Below are 25,201 nucleotides of genomic sequence, written 5' to 3'. Positions count from 1 at the left end.
GGAAATAAGCACAGCCCAAATTGGCCTTACTAACTGTAATTCCTATCCACACCAACTCCAATTGCCGCCTTTAGATCTGTATCCCTCTGCAGCTCATCTATACAAGTTCTTGTCCAAATGCTTTTTAAACATTATATCTACCTCTACCACTTCTTCTGGTAGCTCATTCAATGTTACCATGGCCTTCTGTATGAAAACATTACCTTCAGATCTCCTTTAAATTACTCTCCTCTGACAAACCTGTACTCTGTAGCTTTGTGCTTCCCCACCCCATAAAAGCTTATGGGGTGTTAGCTTTCATAAGTCGAGGGATAGAGTTTAAGAGTCGAGAGGTAATGATGCAGCTCTATAAAATTAGGCCACACTTGGAGTACTGTGTCCAGTTCTGGTTGCCTCACTATAGGAAGGATGTGGAAGCATTGGAAACGTTACAGAGGAGATTTACCAGGATGCTGCCAGGTTTAGAGAGCATGCATTATGATCAGATATTAAGGGAGCTAGGGCTTTACTCTTTGGAGAGAAGGAGGATGAAAGGAGACATGATAGAGGTATACAAGATATTGAAAGGAATAGATAGAATGGACAGCCAGCGCCTCTTCCCCAGGGCACCACTGCTCAATACAAGAGGACATGGCTTTAAGGTAAGGGGTGGGAAGTTCAAGGGGGATATTAGGGGAAGGTTTTTTACTCAGAGATTGGTTGGTGTGTGGAATGCACTGCCTGAGTCAGTGGTGGAGGCAGATACACTAGTGAAATTTAAGAGACTACTGGACAGGAGAAGATGGCGGCGCGACGCAGCACGCACTGCCGTTCTGAATCATATCGATATGTGTTAACTAGGGGGCCATGCACATTCCTGATTTGATGAAGGCAGCCATGAGAAGCACAGAGGAACACCTGGAGAAACTTCTGAAATGCCCGCTTCGCTGCCACTGCTACTATGTGATCGAGAATCCCCGGAGGGGAAGGCCCCAAATCCTCGGCTTTGCCTATTGCCTGTTGCCAGGGCCAGGGTCGAAGCGCTCAGCAGAAATGGTGCTCGGTGTCGGAGAGCTAGTCGGAGGCTCGGAGTTTTCGGACGGACTCGGAGTTGGACTGTGGTCGAATGCTTCCAGGATGCTGCATCGGCAAGTTTGCGGCGCTGGAGGTTCACCATCTGCGTGAGATGATGGGACTTTCGAGAGACTTTGAGACTTTTACCGTGCCCATGGTCTGTTCTTATCAAATTATGGTATTGCTTTGCACTATTGTAACTATATGTTATAATTATGTGGTTTTTGTCAGTTTTTAAGTCGGTTTGTCATGTGTTTCTGTGATATCATTCTGGAAAAACATTGTATCATTTCTTAATGCATGCATTACTAAATGACAATAAAAGAGGACTGCGTGTCCTCATAATCTAATATGGAGGAATTCAAGGTGGGCGGTTATATAGGAGGCAGGGTTTAAGGGTCCGCACAACATTGTGGGCCAAAGGCCCTGTACTGTGCTGTACTATTCTATGTTCTATGTTCACTCCAGGAATCTTTCTAAGACCTTTATAATTTTATAAACCTCCGAAAGTTCAACCTTCACCTCTTATATTCCAGTGAGAATACACAGCCTCTCTAATTTGTGCTTAAAAGTAAAGCCTTCCATTGCAGACAACATCCTGGTGAATCTCTTCTCTTCTCATTATTTCTAATGCTACCTCATACTTTCTGTAGTGAGGTGACCAGAGCTGTACACCAATAGTCCAAGTGCAGCCTAATCGGTATATTGTACAGCTGCAATGTTGCATCCCAACTTTTATACTCTATGCCTTGGCCTATGAAATGAACATTCCAAATATTTTCTTCACTATCCTAGCCACCTGTCTCACCATTTTTAATGAGCTGTGAACATACACCCAAAGTCTCTATGTACTCACCCTGTATTCACCCTGTCATAATTTGACATCCTAAAATGTATTTTCTCAAACTTGGATTAAGTTCCATCTGCTACTGCTCCACCCAACTTTCCAGCTGATCAGTGTCCTCTATGTCCTTCCACAACCTTCTTCACTATCTACTACTCTGCCAATTTTTGTGTCATCTAGAAGCTTATTGATCTGTCCATCAACATTCTCATCCAAGTCATTTAGGTATATGATAAACAGTAATGGTCCCAGCCCTGATCCCTATGCTGCACTGCCAGTCAGAATTCACAATGACCACTCTCCTATCAAAAAGCCAATTCTGGATCCAGTTTTCCTCATCAGTCCCCATCTTTCCAAGTAACCATAAATTCTGTCCCTTTGAATTTTTTTCTGGTAATTTCTCTACTATTGATGTAAGGTTCACAGGCCTGTAGCTTCCTGGCTTATTCCCATTGTCTTTTTTCCCAGCAACATTACTCCATCTTTGTTAAGGACAGCTAATCTTAGTTAGAAGCCCAGAATTCTCCTTCCTTACCTCCCATACTATGCTGGGATAGATCCCATCATGTCTTAGGGATTTATCCACCCTAATGTGTGCAAGAAATCAGTAACATTTCCTCCTTCCTGACACAAACATATTCCAAGATATCAGTGAATCCTTCCCCTAACTTTCCATCATCCTCTCCCTAGTGAATACAGATGAGATTTAGGATCTTACTCACAGCCACTGCTCCACAGATAGGATTTCTTTCTGATCCCTAAAAGGACCAACTACTCTTTCAATTGCTTCTAATATATCTATGAGGTTTTCTGATTTTCCTTGACCTTGCCAAGGTCAGTTAACGTCCCGTTTTTGCCTACCTAATTCCTTTCTTAAGTTCTCTCTTACATTCTCTCCTTGTATTAAACTGAGTTGGATCTTAGAAACAAAATGACAGTGCCACATCCCAGAAACAAAATGACAGTGGATCATCAAATCCATCCACCTCAAGGGACTCACTTGATACCAAATACCTATACCAGACATATGCTTCTTTCTTATTTTTGATCAAATCTTCAACTTCCTTTGTTAACAAGGGTTCCCTAATCTTACCATCTTTGCTTCTTACCCTTAAAACAAACTGCTGACTCTGGTGAAACATCGTCATGCGTTAAGGGTGAGAGGTGAAATGTTTCAGGGGAACTTGAGGGAAAACTTCTTCACTCAGTGGGTGGTGAGAGTGTGGAATGAGCTGCCAGCAGAAGTGGTGAATGTGGGTTTGATTTTATCATTTAATAGAAATTTCGATAGGTACATGGGAGGGCTCTGGTGCAGGTCAATAGGACTAGGCAGATTAATAGTTTGACACAGATTATTTGGGCCGAAGGGCCTGTTTCTATATTGTAGTTTCCTATTACTCTATGACTCTAAATAATTCTCTCAGAGTAAAAGGAAAAATCAAGTTGATACATTCTCCAATGTCTGTACAAATTTTCTGTGAAATGTACTATGTAGCATCACCAAGTCTGGAAGCAAACCATTTACATTTACTTATAGTCATTGGATGATGGTATGAGAAAGTTTGGTTATGTAGCATGGGATGGTTTAACATGGGAAAAGTTAACTCCTGTAGATTATGGAATGCATGAGCAGCCAGTCTGAAGAATATTAGAAATACCTTACCTATTCAAAATTCAATTTTATGTGCCCTTTAAATGTCATGTTTATTATCGGAGATTTTCAAGTGAAGAGTTAGTTATTTTTATCCAAGTGATTACAGTGAATTTTACCCGAGGCACAGAAGTTTAAAGAATTGTTTTAGTTAATATAAAATACAGTACTGCAAATGATAACTGTAACTTATTATTTTCTTGTAGCTTATAATGCCTTCTTGACAAGGATACAGACTATTCCTGTGATCTATGTTTCATCAACGCAACAGACAGGTAAATGTAGAGAATTAAAGCTACGGCCACAGTGGTACTACTTATACTATAGGGCTTTGAGCTTTAGTTATATTAATAATCATTTGGACCTATATGAAATAGACAAGGCAGAAAAAAGAATTGATTGGTTCAAATTTGAGTTTTCATTTCACAAAGTGCAAATTGGCTTCTACATTTGTTTCTTATGAGTGGACACAACTTTCTTTTTATGGAGGGAGTGTTGTGAAAGGATTTGCCATGACTTAAGAATGGTGCAATGTGCTTTTATCAAATTCATGCTCTTTTTCTAATTTTCATCTTCCTTTAACTGATCTTTACTTTAGCATAACCTTGAAAGTAAAGCTAAAAATGAGTGCTCAAGGCCATAAACTTCACTCAGAAGTGGGCTCAAATGAAAATTCTATAAAACAGGGTTTCAATGTCCTTTATACATCATCTGCACAGTGATAACAGGTTAGGACAAAGTTGTTGCAGGTTTCTTGTATGAAGAAACATAAACAGGCATTCAAATCACACAGTGATTCCCATAATTTTCTTTGAGACAACAATATGGCAGCCAGTTTTAGCAACACAATATCAAATAAACATAAATGCCGTGAATTACCAATGGGATGATGTACAACTATTTATAAGATTGAATCTTATAGAATGGACCATGATATATTAGTTTATAATATTTGAAAGAATATATGCCCTGTACTACAAAACTGCACTGAACTACAAATTTAATGGTTTTTGAACCTAAAATTTTCTGGACAGAGTGATTCCAAGAGAGCTCTGATATAATGAAAATACCGTCAATATTCACAACATTCTACATGGAGAGCTGAAGCTCATAGTTGTCAGGTAATAGAGGATTGGACACCAGGGATACTTGTTGGATTAAGTTTTATCAGACCTTATGCAGTAAAATTATTTTGTCTTTAAAGAAAATGTAAGGTTTTTTTTAGATAATTACTTATCTAAATGTGGAGCCAGAAGTACGTTGAAAAAAACAGGCGGTTGCTTGGCCTTCTCACTAAAATTGATACAATCCTTGACTCAGTGAGATAAAAGTGCCTTCTCCAGCCAATCTTTGACTTTTTCAGGACCAATACAATTTCTCCAGGGGTTCAGAGTCATACAGCACAGAAACTGGTCATTCACCACATCATGTCTATGACAACCAAGATGTTCTATCAATGCCAATTCAATTTATCAGCATTTCTATATCTTGGTTATTTAAGTATACCTTCAGATGCTGCTTAAATGTTTGAGTACCTGCCACCACCACCTTCAAAGGCAGTATACTCCAGGTTGCAGCCACCATAGAAAGTAAACACTTCTGAATATCTGATTCTTCACTTTAAACCTCTCTCAAGATCCTCCCCATCCCCTTTTACTCCAAGAAAAACATCTTCTCCAGTCTTTCCTCATAAGTGAAACATTCCATCTCAGGCAACATCCTGGTGTATCTCCTGTGCACCCTCCTCCATGCAATCACATCATTCCTGTAATGTTGCAACTCAAAACAGTATCCAGCTTTGGATTAACCAATGTTTTTATAAAATTGAACAAAGACTTCCAAATACTCATACTCTATGCCTGGCTAATGAAGGCAAGCATCTTGTACACCATCTTTACCACCCTATCTACCTGTGCTGTCACCTTCAGGTACATTTGGACTTGTTCAGCAAAAATGGCAGATAGTCCATAAGGTTAGCATTTGCATAGTCTTCTTGTACATACATTGTTGTTTTATTCTGAAGTAAAATGAAATTGTTGAGATCGTAATATGCTTTAAAAAAAGATCAACAGTTTAAGTGAAGGGAGAATTTTGGTTTACAGGAAGAAATAAAATAATACACAAATGTGCTGACCTAAATGAAATTCACCTGATCGTGTAATTGTCATTAAGTCAAACAGAATTAAAACCTGGTCTGTCAGAAAATGTTATACCATATGAGATATCAAAGGTTTATTTTATATTTTCTCTGTAATTTAGGTTCCACTTCAACACCTCATTGTAATAATCCCCGAAGGCGATATCTGCAGTCTTGGCTTTGGAGTGTACGGTAACAAACACTCGTGGGAAGGCAGTGCAATTAGTTACTATCTGGCAGTGAGAATTACTTTTGTGAATATGACTGCATTTTGTCAGTGTGTTTAAAATACAAGCACATTTAATCTTGTCCCTATTAAGTAGTTTTATTTTTAGAAGCAGACAACTAAATTATGACTCTGACTGCATTTAAGACAGTTCTGTTAAAGATTTTAACTTCAGGTTATGATGAGACACACTATCATTTCACTTGAAATCCTAGAAATTATCTCTGCAATATGGTCTTCGTTACCACTCAAAATTTGATGAATAACCTGCCTTGGAAGGGAACATGTGCTTTGTCAATATTTGGTGGCATAAATTAACATAATTACCATGAATATTGGGAGTGTAATTGGTGTGTGCTGTGGAGAATGTCATTTCTCACTTAAAAGAAAATCAGCAAGAGAAAAATTATACTTTTTTGGTTTATATTTATATCAAACTTCTAGGTGATGGTAAACAATCACCGTACCCTGTACCGAAACAGAATACTATCCACCTACTGCAAATTGTTGTTCATTGTTACATTTTACAAAGAGTTCTATGCTTAGCAAAAAAAAAAGTTTCTTCTTCTCTCTATTCATAGTACTCCTTAGTTTATCTTAAGTTGATGGTTGGAAGCTGTATAATATAAATATTACTGTCATGCTATCTTTTGTGTTGTTCCAGGATTGAATCTTGATTGTTGTACAAACACAAGAATGTTTTGTTGTTGTTGTAGGTAATTTAACATTGAATGTCTGTTTTAGATGTGTTAGTACTCAAAGGGAAATTTACAGCATGTATCTTTACATTTAGACTTTGGAGTTTGTAACTGAAACTTCTGATTTTAGTTCTGTTTAATCCACTATAAATTGGGTATAAAAAGTTAATTTTCATTTCTAATGCTTCAAACACACAATGAAGGAGATTTATGGTGTAAAGAGCAATTTAACAAGTATCTTTAACATATTGCTAAAAATAAACAGACCTCATCAAAAGATCAGTTTGAAAGAATAACATTGTCTTTGACGTGCCAAAATTATTCACTTGATCTTTCACTTCTGAATGTTATTTTCCTCCCTGACTTAGCTGCAACAGACAAAAATATAAAGACTTTAAGGTTTTTTCCCCATATAGAATTACCAAGTTGGACCTCAGAAACGTTAAAGTCATGTACTATTAAAGATAATTAGCAAAATATAAATATAAGTGATAAAACAGCCTTGACATTTTTCCTTGCCTTTTTTTATTTTTACCTCAAATTGTGGTATCTTTGATGATGAATCTATTTTTCCATATGCCGCTCTTTAAATATGGCAGTGAGGTAGGTATTGTTTACATCTGATGTATTAAGATGCTACATTATGAGAGGGTGATTAGACACCTTGTCCTCAAGTAAACTTGCAAATTGGTTATTTTCCAACAGACCTTATTATTGAGTTTTTAAAAAACCTAGTAAAAAATACACGGAATTTGTGTGAGACTTAGAGTCATGGAGTTATATAGCATGGAAAAAAGCCTTTTGGTTCAAATGTGCCCATGCCCACCAAGGTGTATATTCAAGCCAATCCCATTTCCCAGCACTTGAGCCATATCCCACTAAATTTCATATACCTGTCCATGTGCTTCCAACAGGTATTTGACTTACCTGCCTCAACCATTTCCTCGGGTAGCTTGTCCCTGTATCTACCACGCACTGTGTAAAGAAAGTTGTCTTTCAGGTTCTTATTAAACCTTTCACCTCTAACTTTAAAACTATGTTCTCTAGTTTTCAATTCCCCAAGCTTGGAAAAAGAACACTAACCTTACTTACACCCCTTGTAATTTCATATTGATATTCTATGAGATGGCTGTCAGTCTCCTGCGCTCCAGGAGGGAAGGCCCAGCCTGTCTAACCTTTCCCGATAAACTCAGTCCCTCGAGACCTGGAAACATCCTTATAATTTTTTTTGCTCTTCTCCAATTTAATCATGTCTTTCCTGTAACAGGATAACCAAAACTAAGCAGAATACTCAAAGTGTTGCCTTACCGATGTCTTGTACAGTAACAACGTAACCTCCCAACTCCTATATTCAATCCCCTGCCTGATGAAGACCAGCACATCAAAAGCCTTCTTCACTGCCCTGTCTACCTGTGACTCCATTTTAATGGAACTATGCTTCAAGGTTTCTCTGTTCTACAACAGTACCCACTTATCCTCCTTTTCAATGTAGAAGTCTGATCTTGATACGTCCTTACAAAATATATTTATCTATTTCATTTGTCATTTCACAGCCCACATACCCAGCTAATCAAGATCCAGCTGCAACATTTAATACTCTTCTTCACCATCTCTGGCACCACCTATATTTATGTCATCTGCAAACCTAATACTTATTCTTTATACATTATCCAAATTGTTGATGTAGATGACATAGAACAGTGGGCCCAACCAGACCCTGGGACACACCACTAGTCGCAGACCACCAGACTGAGAAACATCCTTCCATCATCAACCTTTGTTTCCTTCCATCCTGCCAATTTGTAACCAGTTTCCTAGCTCTTCCTGGATGTCATGTGATTTGATCTTGCACAGCAGCCTGCCATACAGAACTTTTATCAAAAGCATTACTGAAATCAACATATACTATGTCGACTGACCTCCCTTCATTAATCCCACCCCCCCCATCACTTCATCAAAAAGATGATTAAAATTTATGACAAGATTTCCCATGCACAAAGCCACACTGGCTACCAATAATCAAATCGTGCCCTGTATATCTTATCCTTCAGAACGCTTTCCAGCTGCCTTCTTTTTCTTGACCAGAGTTGCAATATTCCATGACATCGAGAGTTCCCAACTCCTCGCAGCTTTGCTTTCAACTTTAATGATGGGAACGTGTAGTCCTTGAACTCTTGCTATCTCTCTTTTAAAACCTCTCACTGGCCTGAGGTCCCTGTGCACACAAACAATCTAACCCAATCAACCTTTGAAAGCTCCTGTCTAATGCTGTCAAAATTCACCTCACCCTAATTCTGAACTCAAACCCCTGCGAACCAGTTCTGACCCTTTCTATAACTATTTTAAAACTAACAGAACGATGGTCACTCGTCCCAAAGTGACAAAAAAGACAACACCCACTCCTCTTTTCCCTTCTATCTTGCCTAAAGCACGTGTATCTCGGAACATTAAGCTGCCACTCCTGTCCTACCCTTAACCATGTTTCTCTAATGGCTATAACATGCCAATCCTCCGTAGGTATCCATGCCTTAAATTCACCCCTTACCTGTCAGACTTACCTGCATTGAAGTAAATGCAATTTAATCACTGCTCATCATGATCCTTCCTGTTCTGCCCCTTCAATTTACTTTCACTGTATTTTCTGTTACTATCCTGCCTCTCAATTGCCACGCTTCTGCTTAGGATCCAACCCTTCTTGCCAATCTCATTTCAATCCTCCCTAGTTGTAATACAAAGTTTCTGAAATTCAAGTACCAAGAGATTTGTGTAAACCCAAAACAATTTGAAATGGGTTTCACTTTCTATTTTGAAGTACCTTCATAAATGTAAAGTCATTCTGATGACTTATCACTGCCATATGGTTCTGAATGGTGCTGGTGGGCACTTGCAGCAAATAGGAGAGTGTCAAATTTCTTTCAAACTATTGCAGAATTGTCCTTCACAAGCAAAGCGATTCACATTTGTCATTTCTATAAAAAAATTGTTCAGCAACTTAAATATCTTTTCTGCAATAAATCCCATAAGTTTAAATAGATGTGCTTAAAAGTGACATTAAAATATAAGTTCTTATTCTGTAGCAAATGTTATTTATTTGTCTATCGATAAGCTTTCTATGTTAACATTCTGACGAATGATTTTCAGCTATGAACTTGTAGAAGCAATCACACACAAAGCAAAAAGAATTAGAATCAGCACGGAACCGGACTGCTTGCTCTGTATCTTCAAGGACATTATTTTAATGTCCTTTAAGATAGAGACCAAAAATCTGCGCATGTACCATTAACTAGAATAATTCATGGTTTCAAAAGCAGTATTTGCTGATTCACTGTTAAATTGAGTAGCTCATGTTGTTGGTATGTTGTTTAATTATGAATTAATTTCATAATAAAATTTACACTGCCCATTGCTTCTTCATAGCACTCTCCAGTTCACATGTGTACTGAGATATCTAACTGTATACTGTACCTCAAACACATTTTCTGGAATGATTTTCATGAACGATGAATTTGGCAGTAAAGTTTTGCAGATCATCTACTACAGAGATGATAGTACTGCAGCCTTGGAAAACAAATTGGATAATTTTGTTTCCTAGTGGGAATCTACAAAGGGAAAGTGTTTCAAATATTCCGGCATGGCCAACTGACAATCTTTTGACCGATTAAAGACCTGTCATTATACACAACTGAATTTTGGCCATTTCCTTGTCAGCAAAGGGTCAATGAATTGGTGGGGATGGGGAAGAGATGGAAGTTTTAAAATTGAAAAACTAAATCCAAAAGTTATCCAAGGTAATGTTTCTAAACGCAAACATGAGAAAATCTGCAGATGCTGGAAATTCAAGCAACACACAAAAAATGCTTGGCCTGCTGCATTCCACCAGCATTTTTAATGTTTCTAAAAATCTGTTATAACCAGCAGATGGCAATCTACTCCCAGCAACAGAAAGCAAACAAGAAATAGAATCCTCAAAATATTTGTTTAATTTCAGATCGTCAGTTCCAGGATTTTTTTAAGATCATTTTTGTAAGGCTTGTGAGCAAACATGCTCTTCTTTTGAGAGGTTTATGAATATTTCTTTTTTTCCAAATACCGTTTTGGAATGGGAGAGGAATATGGAGGTCTTAATAAGTGAGGTGTTTGCAAGAATCATTACAGTCCACTGTACAACACAGAGATTATACCGATTGCACCCTTTAAGGCGATAGAACTGTGTTTTCCGACGCAATCTGATCATTGCTGTTAAGGATATGCCTGCTTAAAAGTTAAAATTATAGTAAATGTATGATGTAGAAGAAGCCCATTTGGCCCATCTTTGTTAACGCCAGTACAAAGGAATTAACTCCCACCTTCCTGCACTAGGTCAAATCCCAGCTCTTCACTAAACGCGACAAGTGTCTGGCACTATCACAGTTCAGGACAGTGAGTTCCAGGCTGCCAACATCCTCTGAGTAAAATACTCGTTCCACCATTCCTTTCTAATCCTTTGACAATTATAATAAATCTATTTCTTGGGGAGCACACCCTTCCCTTTTGCTTTGTATAGGGTTCATACAGTCTAATATCTTCTAAACAACTTCTGTTTCAAAAAAATCTTTCTTCAAAGGTAAATTTCTTCTGCTCTGGCAAAGTCCTTATAAATATCTTATGTATTCTTTCCAGTGTACTATACTAGCACCTTTCCATAACGTGATGACCAGAACTGTATGCAGTTCTCAAGCTGTGGTAATGTAATCAATGGCTGCATACTTTCCTCTGTATTGTTTGTATTAAGCTTATGCTGAATTTATCAAGAAGAATACAGGAATAAGAGACTAGGCTGTGGAGGCTGTCAGATTAAAGCGACACTGTATATGGATTTTATTCTCAGACTCACTGCCGAACTGCAGATTGATTAGAACCTCCAACCAGTTTGACCTAACCAGAGAATATGGCCTCATCCTTGCTGACCTTGGGCCAGAGCTAGTCTCAGCAAGATTGAGACCATATTCTCTAGCATCTGGCCTGACCAATCCTCCTTCCTTTCACTATTAGGTTTAACAATCTGAAGGGGTTGGGAATTTGCTTCACAGGAGCCAGGGTGCCTGGCAAGGATTGGTTAGAGCAGATACCCAATGTGAAACAGAGGTTCAATGTGGGAGTAGGTGTTAGATATTCTCAGTGTTGCTATACATGACACAGTATAGCCATTACCCATGGAAGACACTTAAGCCATTTTTTCTTTTCAACTGAAGATCCAGAACGAGTTACATCCATCTGATCGTGTTGTACAGATCTTCAGGGAAAGGGTGGATAAACATACTCAATGATGTAACCATCCTTTGTGTGTGGCTGCATCAAGCTGTTGTAGACCCGGAGTGGGCAGGAACCAGCTGTCACTTTGTCCTGGGGTTGTAAAGGATGGACTTGTTCTCGGTGCCATGCAGTGTTCCATTCCACTGAACCTTGCTCCACTATCTTTTTTGGTAGAGAAACACCTTTGACCATCAAACTCCGAGGTTCAGGGCCCTCCTTAGCATTCTCAAGCACTTCACAGATGTATTAAAGAGGGAATATGAGTGGTGTTGATAAGAGAATGTATTGAAAAGATGGTACAGTGAATACATAAAGACTTCAAAAATTCAATGTAGATTTATTATCTAAGTACATATATGTCACCATATACAACCCTGAGATCCATTTCTTGCAGACATATTCAATACCTGTAACTCCATATCAGAATAATAACCATAATAGAATCAATTAAAGACCACACCAACATGGGTGTTCAACCAGTGTGCACAAGACAACAAACTGAAAATACAAAAAGAAACAATAATAAATAAATAATAAATATCGAGATGATGAGATGAAGGGTCTTTGAAAGTGAGTCCATAGGTTGTGGGAACATTTCAATGATGGAGCAAGTGAAGTTGAGTGAAATTATCCTCTTCAGTTAAGAGCCTGATGGTTGAGGGGTAATAACCATTCCTGAACCCAGTGGTGTGAGACCTAAGATTCCTGTACAGTACCTTCATCTTGATGGCAGCAGTGAGAAGAGAGCATGTCCTGGGTGGTGGGGTCCCTGATGATGAATGCTGCTTTCCTGTTACAATGTTTTGTGTAGATGTGCTCAGTGGTGGGGAGGGCTTTACCCCTGATGGAATGACCTGTATCCACTACTTCTTGTAGGATTTTCTGTGCAAGGGCAGTGGTGTTTCCATACCAGGCTGTATGAGTATTGATTGTGGATATTGCATATAATGTATATTTTGAAATATTAAAAAAATTAATGATTTGGCTTATAAATACTTTTGATTCCATATTAATTTGATCTGCAACCTTTAAGGATCAATTCCTTCACATCATTCAGTATCCTACTATTATATGGTCTCTTCCTTTGTTGCACTTTACCAAAAGCATTCAGTTCAAGTTAATTATCATAGGCATACATACACAAGCTATAAATGGCATGAAAGTTTAATTGTTTGGAGCAACAGCAAAGAACATTATATGACCAGGATAAATGTAAGTTATCATAAATTACAAGCAACTATATGCAAAATAAACAAAACCTGTGCAGGATTGAGGGGGAAAAACACATACGCTGCAAGGTAGTGTTAAGGCTTTTAGTTCAGTTTAAGAACCTGACTGCAGTGGGGAAGAAGCTGTTGTTGAATCTTAAGGCGTGGGTCTTCAAGCTTTTGAGTCTCCTGCTTGTTGGGAGTATCGCTAGGCATGGGGGGGGGGAGTGGGGAGACTTGCAATTCATAGTTCAAGATGAACAGTTTGTTGCAAGCGAATATCTGTCATTTAAACCCATTAAGCAGGAAAATACGACAATTGCATTTATTTCTCCAACTTCATCTCTTCAAGAAATAGATCCTCTGCTCAGAATTGTCAAGTGGTTTCTTTGGCAATGCAGCATACAAAAGTTCAGTCGGTCTGGCAGAGCATATCGAGGAATTAAATAATACTACGTGAACAAAATAAGCATGACGACATTTGCGACATGTTTGTTATGAGAAATATTCACCTGCAATAATCATTTACCCAACTGTCTACCTACATTCTTAGTTGCTCATGTTAAACCTGAACTCCAGTACAACACTTCAGCGATAAAACAGAAAGTTGCTGGAAACAACAAATCAGCCATCATCTGAGCTCAACGAAAAATCTTCGAACCGAAACGTTAACTGTTTTTTTAATTCCCCCCCAAAAAAGCGGTCTAATCCGATGCGTGTTTCTAGCGTTTCTGTTTCTATTTGCACAAACCCAGTCACAAGAATAACGTGGAAAACACGCAAATTGCACCAGAGATCAAAATTGAACCGAAATTGTAAAACAACAGGTTTACTAAATATCCCACGTGTTATCCTCCATTAACATTGCTCAAAGTTATTCTTTCTTTTCAATTTTTTTGTGGGATCCCGATAATTTACCATAATCTATCTTTCTTGTTTAATCCTTCAAAACGTCTTTTCGTAATACTTACTCATCCAATGCTAGCGCATCATTTACCAAGTACTACATATATAACTAAGAATATTTATGAGAAAAAACAATTCTGCTTTGGATAAGGTACAATTGCGCAAATAAAATTCTTGTTTCAAAAATTAAAATAAATCCAGGAAGTGAAAGCTATGCATGCCCCTTTACCTACTCAATTTATATTTCAATAATTAAAGTCACATACAGTACAAATAAGCAACAGCCTTAAACTCTAAATTCCACAAACATTCAGCCACTCATAGCAACGCTGGGTCTCATGGCAAAAGTTTTAAAATTTGCGCAAAAATACGTCATAATTGTGGGCGGGTGCAACTGCGGCATCCCTATTTCTGATCGGTTACGCGTCTGTCAATCATCCTGATTGACAGAGCAGACATTTTGCGGGCGGGCCGTCGAACATATATGTAAAACTCAAAATGGCGATGCGGAGGGGAAAGTGGTTTGGCCCAGTAGCGGCAAAGCGGGTTTTCTGAAGGAGAGCTGCGGCAGCGGATTTTGTCTGATCGTTTCACAGTGCTTGCTGCCGTCTTGCGTCCAGAGTTGACGGAGGTTTGCGAAACATGGACCGGCTGGCGCCATTTGGCAGTGAGTAAACTTCCCTGTAACCCACCCCCCTCGCCCCCTCGCCCCCTCGCCCCCTCGCCCCCCAACGACCTGGTGGGGGGAAGCCGCAGACCCGTGTCTGGAACGGAGGAGGGTGCTGGCGGCTGAGGCGCCGGGCGTTCCGCTCTCACCCCAATGCCAGTTAAGCTTAGTTTCATTGGATGGGGTTGGTGTGGCTGAGGGAACTCTGCTAATAGATTCCCAACTCCTCCCTCCCTACTATAAATCACCCCCCCCCCAAAAGTACCAGGGAGATCAGGCAGGAAAATAAAAAATCGAGACCAGAAATCAGATTAACTGTCATCTTGAATGGCAGACGGACCTTGTGCCCTAATCTTTATCCCACGTGTTATCTTCTTGTAAATTAATGAAATTCACCTGAAATACAGGTGATTTTTTTTTCCTGATTTTAGTTTATTGTCACATGGACTAAGATACAGTGGCAAATGTCTTGCATTCTAGCTTATACAGTTCAAAACATTACACAGTACAATCAGTTTGAATAAGGTAAAACAACAATGTGTACTTGAAAAGTTCAGGGCAAATAAACAATAGTGCATGGCAAATTGGCATGGGTAAGGAGAATATTTGTGTTTTGATCTTCTTGATTTCCAACATGACACTTCCATGCTATCATTGGGTAAATAGATCAATATCCCACTGAAACATTGGATGTCTAAGTATTCAGGTATTTTATAGAGTCCTTTCATTCAGTTAGAGTGCTACTTGGTATTTGCATGAGAAATTCTTTTAAGTCTCGAGGCCCTTTAAAATGAAAAAGGATTGTACTGTAAATATGTGCAGTCTTTTATATTGTCATGATTTTTTAATTGATTTACTATTGTCATAATGTATTAAAGTACATTGTCCATACAGATCCATTTCATTACAATTAGTGCATTGACGTAGAGTCGTAGAGTCAGAACACTACAGCACAGGAACAGACCCTTTGACTTTTCTGATCCATGTCAAACTATTATCCTGCCTAGTCCCATCAACCTGCACCTGGACCATAGCCCTCCAAATTCTCTCTGTTCCCCCCCCCCCACATGTAACTATCCAAATTTCTCTTAGATGTTTAAATTAACCCCACATCCACCATTTGTGCTGACAGTTCTTTCCAGACTCTCAACACCCTCTGAACTAAGACGTTCCAATCATGTTCCGCTTAAACATTTCACCTTTCCCCCTTAACCCATGACCTCTGGTTTGAGTCCCACCAAACACCAGCGGAAAAAATCCTGCTTGAATTTACCTTGTCTATATCCGTCATGGAAATGAATACCAATGAATTGATCCACTTGACTGGAAATAGGAGTGTGTGGGCCATGGCAGTCAAACTGGGCACGGCACCTGATGATGGTGATATCCCTTATGGTTTTGTATACTTCTATCAAATCCCTCCCATCCTCCTATGCTCCAGGGAATAAAGTCCCAACCCTTATATCCTTTCCCAGTAATTCAAGTCCTGGCAACATCCCTGCAAGTTTTCTCTGCACTCTTTCAATATTACATCTTTCCTGTAGGTAGGCAGCCAGAACTGGACATGATACTCCAAATTAGGCCTCGCCAATGTCTTGTGCAACTTCAACATAACATCCCAACTCATGCACTCAATACTTATGAAGGCCAATGTGTCAAAAGCTCTACTTATGCTGCTGCTTAGAAGGAATTATGGATTTATATTGCCAGAAGCCCCTGTTCTACTGCATCCCTCAGTGCCCTATCCTTTAACATGCAAGTCCTCCCTTGGTTTATCTTCCCAAAGTGCAACATCTCACACTTGTCTGCATTAAATTTCATCTGCCATTTTCAGCTCATTTTTTCAGCTGGTCCAGATCCCACTGCGAGCTTTGATAGCCATTCTCGCTGTCCTAATCTTGGTGTCATTTGTAAATTTTCTAATCCACATGTTTTGGATGAACATTACCATTCAGATCGGTGATATAGATGACAAACACCAACAGACGCAGCTCCAACCTTTGCTGCACACTGCTAGTCACAGGCCACCAGTCAGAGGCAACCATCTACAAACAAACTATGGCTTCTCTCACAAAGCCAGTGTGTAATCTAATTTACTACTTCATCCTGAAGTAAGTGATTGAACCTTCCTGACCAACTTCCCTTGCAGGTCCTTGTCAAGGGCCTTGCTGAAGTCCATGTAGACAACATTCACTGCCTCGCCTTCATCAATTTTTCTGGCAAGACCATACGATATGCCATTTGGTTCATAGTGTCTGCTCCATCATTTCATCATGTCTGATCCAATTTTCCTCCCAGTCCCAATCTCCTGCCTTCTCAAATCCCTTCATGTCCTGACCAATCAAGACCCCATCAACCTCTGCCTTAAGTATACATAAAGACTTTACCTCCACAGCTGCTTGTGGCAAAGAATTCTACAGATTCACCACTCTCTGGCTAAAGAAATTCCTCCTCATCTCAGTTCTAAAAGGATGCCCCTCTAGTCCTAGACTCTTCCACCATAGGTACCATTCTCTCCACATCCGCTCTATCAAGGGCTTTCACCATTTGATAGGTTTGAATAAGGTCACCCCTCACTCTTCTGAATTCTAGTGAATACAGGCCCAGAGCCATTAAACGCTCTTCATATAACTAGTCATTTAATCCCGGAATCATTTTTTTGTGAACCTCCTTTGAAACTTCTCTAGTTTCAGCACACCCTTCCTAAGATAAGGGGACCAAACCTGCTCACAGTACTGCAAGAGAGCTTCATCAGTGCTTTATAAAGTTTCAACATTACATCCTTCCTTTTATATTCTAGTCCTCTTGAAATGAATGCTAACATTGTATTTGCCTTCCTCACCACAGACTCAACCTGCAAGTTAACCTTTAGGGAATCCTGCACAAGGACTCCCAAGTCCCTTTGCACCTGTTTCTGTATTTTCTCTCCATTTAGAAAAAAGTCAGCCCTTTCATTTCTTCTACCAAAGTGCGTGACTATACACTTCCTGACACTGTATTCCATCTGCCATTTCTTTGCCCATTCTCCTAATCTTTCTAAGTCCTTCTGTAGCCTCTCTACTTCTACCTACCTACCTCTCCACCTATCTTCATGTCGTCTGCAAACTGCAGAGTCATCAATTCCATCATCTAAATTATTGACATATACGCAAAAAGAATCGGTCCCAACACAGACCCCTGTGGAACACCACTAGTCAACAGCAGCCAGTCAGAAAAGGCTCCCTTTATTCCTACTCTTGGCCTGCTGCCCATCAGCCACTGCTTTATCCACGCTAAAAGCTTTCCTGCAATACCATGGGCTCATAGCTTGTTAAGCAGCCTCAAGCGTGACACCTTGTCAAAGGCCTGAAAATCCAAGTACACAACAACCAATTCTCCTTTGTCTATCTTGCTCGTTATTTCTTCAAAGAATTCCAACAGATTCGTCAGGCTAGATTTTCCTTTGAGGAAACTAAGCTGACTGCTGCCCATTATGATCCTCCCAAGTACCTTGAGGTTGACTAACTGGCCTAACGTTTCCTTTCTTCTGCCTTTCTCCCTTCTTGAAGAGTGGAGTGACATTTGCAATTTTCCAGTCTTTCAGAACCATTCTAGTGATTCTTGAAATCTGTACTAATAGCTCCACGATCTCTTCAGCCATCACTTTTAGAACTCCAGGGTGTACTCCATCTGGTCCTGGTGACTTATCTACCTTCAGACCTTTCAGTTTCCCCAAGAACCTTCTCTCTAGTTATGGTAATTTGACACACTTCATGCTCTCTGACACCTGAACTTCCGTCTTACTGCTCATGTCTTCCACAGTGAAGGCTGATGCAAAATATTGATTCAGTTCTTCCACTATCTCATTGTTCCCCTTTACCACCTCTTCAGCATTGTTTTCCAGCAGTCCAATAATCCACTTTGGCCTTTCTTTTACACTTTGTTTATGATCACTTGCCCGAAGGGTTCTTTTACCTTAAGCTCTCTAATCAATTCCAGTTCATTGCTCAACACCCAATCCAGAATAGCTGATCCCCTAGTAGGCTCATCCAGAAGCTGCTCTGAAAAGCCATCTCACTGGCATTCTAGAAATCCCCCCCTCTTGGAATCCAGCATCAACCTGATTTTCCCAATCTACCTGCATACTGAAATCCTCCATGACTGTTAATCCCCCATTGGCCTTTTCGCATGTATTTTCAATCGCCTGTTGTCATTTGTAGACTACATCCTTACTACCATTTGGGGGTCTGTATACAACTCCCATCAGGGTGTTTTTACCCTTGGAGTTCCTTAACTCTATCCATAATGATTCAACACCTTCCAACCCCTATCTCACCTCTTTCTAATGATTTGGTTTAATTTTTTTTTATCAACAGAGCAATGCTACCCCCTCTGCCTTTCTGCACATGCTTTTGATACAGTGTGTACTCTTGGATATTAAGCTCCCAGCTATAATCTTCCTTCAGCCATTATTCAGTGGTGCCTACATCATACATGCCAATCTGCAAATGAGGTTCATCTACCTTATTTCATACGCTGCACACATTCAGATATAACACCTTCAGTCTTGTATTCATCCTTTTCGATTTTGTCCGCCTTTTATGTTGCAGCTCGTCCTGTTGACAGCAATTTTGCTCCATCAACAGCTTCTCCACACTACACATTGCCTTTGTTTGTAAACCAGCTACCTCATCTTCAGCACTATCATCCGCCTTTCTTCCGATACTTCTCACATTGAAGTATACATAGCTGAAGACACTAATCACACCATGCTCAACTTTATGATTCCTAACTTTATCTGAGGTCTTACCAACGTCTGCCTCCACAATCTCTCCGCTAACTGTTCTGGCACTCTGATTCCCATCCCGCTACAACTCTAGTTTAAACCCCAGCATGCAGCATTAACAAACATTCCCACTAGGATATTAGTCCCCCTCTGGTTCCGCTCCCACCTTCCCTGGAAGAAAGCTCAATGATCCAAAAACCTTATGCTCTCCCTCCTACACCAATCCCTTGGCCGCATATTAAACTGTATAATCTTCCTACTTCTGGTCTCAGTAGCACATGGCACAGGTAGTAATCCTGAGATCACAACCCTGGAGGTCCTGACCTTTAACTTAGCACCTAACTCCCATCAATTCCCTTCTCAGAACCTCTTCACTCATCCTACCCATGCCATTGGTTCCTACATGGACCACCACCTCTGGCTGTTCCCCCTTCCACTTAAGAATGGAGGGCTTGATCCAGGATGTCCTAGACCTTGGCACCCAGGAGGCAACATACCATCTAGGAATCTCACAGAACCTCCCGTCTGTTCCTCTATCTAACAAATCCCCCATCACCACAACATGCCTTTTCTCTTCCCCCCCCCCCCCCCACCACCACTTCCAAGTCATTAAGCTGGACTCTCTGCCAGAGACCCAACCACTGTGCCTTTCCTCTGATAGGTCAACTCCCTCAACAGTATCCAAAATGATATATAGTGCCAATAAAAAAGTACTCCCCCCCCCCCCCGCCAGAAGTTTTCATGCCATTGTTTTACAACATTGAATCACAATAGATTTAATTTGGATTTTTCTTAAAAAAACACTGATCAACAGAAAAAGACTCTTCGTATCAAAGTGAAAACAACTTGGTCAAAATTTATTTCAATTATTAAACACAATAATTACTCACCCCCTTCATGTGAGTATTTAGTAAATGCACCTTTGGCAGCTATTATAGCCTTGAATCTGTGCATAGGCCTTTATCAGCTTTGCACATCTGGACAGTGCAATTTTTCATCGTTCTTCTTTTCAAAATGCTCAAGCTCTGTTAGATTGTATGGGTATAGTGAGTGTACAGCCCTTTTCAAATCCAGCCACGAATTCTCAATTGGATTGAGGTCTGGACTCTGACTTAGCCAGTCCAGGATGTTAACTTTGTTGTTTTTAAACCATCCTGTGTAGCTTTGGCTTTGTGCTTATTGTCATTGTCTTGCTGGAAAATAGATCTTCTCCCAGGTCACCATTCTCTTGCAGACTGTATCAGGATTTCCCTGTATTTTGCTGCATTCATTTTATCCTCTACCTTCACAAGCCTTCCAGGGCCTGCTGCAGTGAATGATCTCCACAGCATGATGCTGTCACCACCATGCTTCACAGTAGGAATGGTGTGTTTTTGATGATGTGCAGTGTCTGGCTTACTAGTCTGATGGCCAGAAAGCTCAATTTTGTTTTCATCAGACCATAGAACCTTCTTTCAGCTGATATTAGAGTCTCTCTTTGCCACTCTCCCATAAAGCTGCGACTGGTGAAGCACCTATGCAACAGTTTTTGTATGCACATGTAAACTTAAATTTGCCGGACCAAATAATCACACCACGCACAAGTCTTTACTTCAGATTTTCACCTGTTTATTTGTTTGAACTCAGTTGGTGAGAAAAACTCAGAGCCTGAACATCAGAGAGACAGGACTTCTGTCTCTCTGGCCGCTTGAAATGAGCTTTCTGTCTAACACTCAGAAACATGACATTTTATAGAACTGGCGAAGCAAAGAACAGTCAGTTTCATGGATATTCCCACCAAATCAGTTGCAACAAAACTTAATTACCAAGATAAGAGAGTACACTAAATCACGGGTTTTAATTACAGACAACTTCTTGCCTTATCATTAAAACTTGAATAGACAAAGGCAGGAACATAGTTCAATATGTGAACTCATAAGACATGATGTATGCAGCATGTGTGAATGCAGCCCACAGATCATTCTCAAAGGGACAGCTATGAGCTGTTAATCTAAACAAACTGAAGGCAGTTTTCTTTTCAGTCAAGGACAGTCTCTCCAACTTTTCACAGAACAGAACATACACAAGCTGGCACCTAATTTTAACCCGCTATTTAACAGAATCAGAGAATCATTTCTTACTTCCCCAACACCCTTAAACTTCATCACACAGTCACTCCCATCTCAGCCACTGAAGCTTGTAACTGCTCCAGAGTTGTCAGGTCTTTTGGTGGCCTCCCTCACTAGTCCCCTTCTTGCACGTTCACTCAGTTTTTGAGGACAGCCTGCTCAGGGCAGATTTATAGCTGTACCATATTCTTTCAGTTTCTTGGATCCATTTCCTGACTTGTGCTTTTCAGTAACCTTTTCATGGAGTTGCCTGGAGTGTACTTTAGTCGTCATGGTGTAAGTTTTGCCAGGATACTGACTCACCAGCAGTTAGATCTTCCAGATTCTGGTGTATTTTTACTACAAGTAATTGCAACACCTTGACAGCACGCAGTTGATCCCCATTGAACTAATAATGTGACTTCTAAAACCAATTGGCTGCATAAGTTATGATTTGGTGTGTCATATTAAAGGGGGTGAATACTAATGCAATCAATTATTTCGTTTATATTTGTAATTTATTTAAATCACTGTGTAGAGATCTGTTTTCATTTTGACACGAAAGTCTTTTTCTGTTGATCAGTGCCCAAAAAAAGCCAAATTAAATCCACTGTGATTCAGTGTTGTAAAAAAGTTCCAAAGGGTGTAAATACTTTTTAATAGCACCTTTTGTTGAGGGGGATAGCCACAGGGTACTCTGCACTGGCTCCTTATCCCCTTTCCCGTTCTTGACTGTCAGCCAGTTTCCTGTGTCCTGCACCTTGGGTGTAACTACCTCTCTATATGTCCTATCAACCCTACAGTTTACTGAATGATCCAGAGTTCATCCAGTTCCAGCTCGATCTCCTTAATGCAGCTGGATGTACTTTTTGTAGTTGTAGTCATAAGGGACACTGGAGATCTCCCTGCCTTCCCACATCCCACAAGAGAAGCATTCAATTATCCCGCCTGGCATTTCTGCTGTCCTAACTGAGCAGATATAAAGAAGGGAATGGAAAAACCTAGAGCTATTCCTTTCTTTGCTTTCTCTGACTGAAACCTCAAAGTCACCACTCTTGACTATGGCCACTATGCTTGCCCCTGCCTTCCTTTAATTTGCTCTTGTTAATCAATCCCAAACATGGATTAGTCGTTGGTCAAAGCTCTATTTCGCTGTTATGACTCACTGCTCTCTTTCCTACTCGGGCTGTGGGTCTGAGTGAAATTCCCTCCTCTCAAAAGTTCCGATATCCAGATTGGTTGCTGGTCAAAGCTCTATTTCTTCCTTGAAGGTCTTGTAACTTCCTCAAAAAGCTCTATAAGATTGGCTCTTCGCAACCTACCACACACAAAACCATGTTGACTCCCTAATCCAGTTGACCCCAACCTCCGGGCCGCGGACTGCTACATTGCTGCAAAGAATGCAGCGGTATCCGGAACGCACCTAACACAGCTTTAAGAAAAAAGCCGAAATAAACAAGCTAATTACTTAGGTACTGCCCAATCCCTACCTGGGCCAACATTTATGTGCCGGGCGGCACCTAATTAATTAGCTTGTTCATTTCGGCTTTTTTCTTAAAGATGTGTCAGGTGCGTTCCGGCTACCGCTGCATTCTTCGCGGTAGTGTATCGGTCCGCGGCCCGGAGGTTGGAGACCACTGCCCTAATCAGTCCCTGTCTATCCAAATACATATATATCCAGTCCCTTAGAATACTTTCCAATAACTTTCCCACTACTGACATCAGGCTCACCAGCCTATAATTTCCTGGTTTATTCTTAGAGCCTTAAACAACAGAACAACATTAGCTGCCAATCCTCTGGCACTTCACCATGACTAAGGATGTTTTAAATACCTCCACAGGGCCCCTGCAATTTCTGCACTAGCAAGGAACACTTTGTCAGGCCCTAGGGATTAATTCACCCTAATTTGCCTCTCTGTAATTTGTATATGGCCCACTGCTGTTTTGCCTGATTTCTATAAACTCTGTATCCATACCCCAAGTAAATACAAGGTATCCACTTAAGGTCTCCCCCATCTCTTTCTGCTCCATGCATAGATGACCACTTTGATGTTCAAGAGGAGCAATTTTGTCTTTTGCTATCCTTTTTCTCTTAAAATATCTGTAGAAGGCTTTGGGATTTTCCTTCACCTTGTCTGCTAGAGCAACCGCATGCTGCCCTTTAGCCCTCCTGTCTTCCTCCTTCTGTGTTCCTTTGCATTTCTTTTACTCCTTGAGTACCTCATTTGTTCCTTTCTGCCTATACCTCCTTCTTCTTAACCAGGGTCTCAATGTCTCAATGAAAACAAGGTTCCCTAAACCTGTTAGTCTTGCCTTTTATTCTGACAGAAGCATACAAATTCGAGACCCCTCACTCATCAAACACACCTTTGCCAGAAAACAACCTGTCCCAATCCGCACTTGCCCGATCCCTTTCCAATTTAGAACCTCAACCCAAGATCCTGACCTATCTTTTTCCATAATTATCTTGAAACTAATAGCATTATAATCTCTAGATCCAAAGCATTCCCCTATACATACTTCTGTAGTACAGAGTAAAACAATAAGATTGCAGAATAAAGTGTTAAAGTAGAAATAAAGTGCAGTTCAGGTAGACAGTAAGGTGAAAAGAGGTAGGTTGCGAGGGCAAGAGTCAATCTTGCCATACTAGGGAACCATTCAATAAACATAATAACAGGATAGATGCTGGCCTTGAGTTTGGTGGTATGAGCTTTCAGGCTTTTATCTTCTGACTGCTGGGAAGGGGGAATAAGAGATAAAGTCTGGGATCCTTGGGGTCTTTCATTCTTCAGGAGCATGTGTAGGCACTCCCCCACCCCTGCCTCTTCCTGAAGACAATGTTTTGCTGATGTTATGACACTATGTCACTAGGTTCTCTATCTCCTTCCTGTACTCCAATTCATTGTTATCTACAGCCCACCATGATGGTTACATCTGCAAATTTGTTGCTGGAGTTAGCACAGAAGCTGACCATGCAGTTGTGAGTGTATAGGGAGTGGAGTAGGGGGCTGAAGATGCTGCCTTGTGGGGTGCCAGTGTGACAATATCATGGTAGAGGTGTTTCTGCCTGTCCTTATTGATTGTGGGTCTGTTGGCCAGGAAGTCAAGGATCCCGTTGCAAAGGGAGGTGTTGAGTCCCTGGTTTAGGGATTTGGCAATGCACTTGCTCCTGATTATAGTATTCAGGTGGAGCTGTAGTCAGTAAACAATAACAACACAGATATCTACTGTCCAGATGGTCCAGAAATGAGTTTAGAACCAGGGAGATTACATCTGCCATAGATCTTTCAGCAGTTGGCAATTTGCAGTGGGTTGCGGTTACCTGAAAGGCTGGAGAAAATGCATGCCATAACCAGCCTCTCAAAGCACTTCATGATGGTGGATGTCAGACCCATGCTTGTCATTAGGCACATTACCTTGTTTCCTTTGGGTATCGAGACAATAGTACTCTTCTTACAGAATCAGAATTTGTTTCACATCGTAATGAAATTTGTTTCATTATTTGCATAATGAAAGATTCCTTTAATTATTCAGCTGTGAAGCCATATCATTCTTTTACCTATAAACAAACAAATAGCTAATGATTTTTATCTTCAGATCTTTCCCCTTTACAAAGATATGTTTCTTCCACTATTATCTAACATGGCAGCAGCACGCGCAGTATTCA

The 25,201-nt window shown here is 40.3% G+C and overlaps 2 protein-coding genes across 3 annotated transcripts in view; both read left to right on the top strand.

The window, feature by feature from the left end:
- LOC140187848 (nuclear pore membrane glycoprotein 210-like) overlaps positions 1–13,748 on the top strand; it is a 148,068-nt gene extending 134,320 nt beyond the window's left edge. Inside the window, exons 39-40 of the mRNA XM_072243645.1 lie at positions 3,755–3,823; positions 13,663–13,748. Coding sequence (XP_072099746.1) covers positions 3,755–3,823; positions 13,663–13,748 — 155 coding nt within the window. The remainder of the gene's footprint in view (positions 1–3,754; positions 3,824–13,662) is intronic.
- A 726-nt stretch (positions 13,749–14,474) lies between these two features.
- Positions 14,475–25,201, top strand: part of tada2a (transcriptional adaptor 2A) — a 52,753-nt gene continuing 42,026 nt past the window's right edge. Inside the window, exon 1 of one of the 2 annotated variants that reach the window (XM_072243614.1) lies at positions 14,475–14,682. In XM_072243614.1, the coding sequence (XP_072099715.1) occupies positions 14,658–14,682 (25 nt within the window). In that variant the 5' untranslated portion in view covers positions 14,475–14,657. The remainder of the gene's footprint in view (positions 14,683–25,201) is intronic. The other variant, XM_072243615.1, reaches the window with a different exon arrangement.

The sequence above is a fragment of the Mobula birostris genome, chromosome 25 (genome assembly GCF_030028105.1).
Source record: "Mobula birostris isolate sMobBir1 chromosome 25, sMobBir1.hap1, whole genome shotgun sequence".
NCBI classification, from domain to species: Eukaryota; Metazoa; Chordata; class Chondrichthyes; order Myliobatiformes; family Myliobatidae; genus Mobula; species Mobula birostris.
Note: the sequence above shows the minus strand (reverse complement) of the source record. Positions and strands in the feature narration are given on the sequence as shown.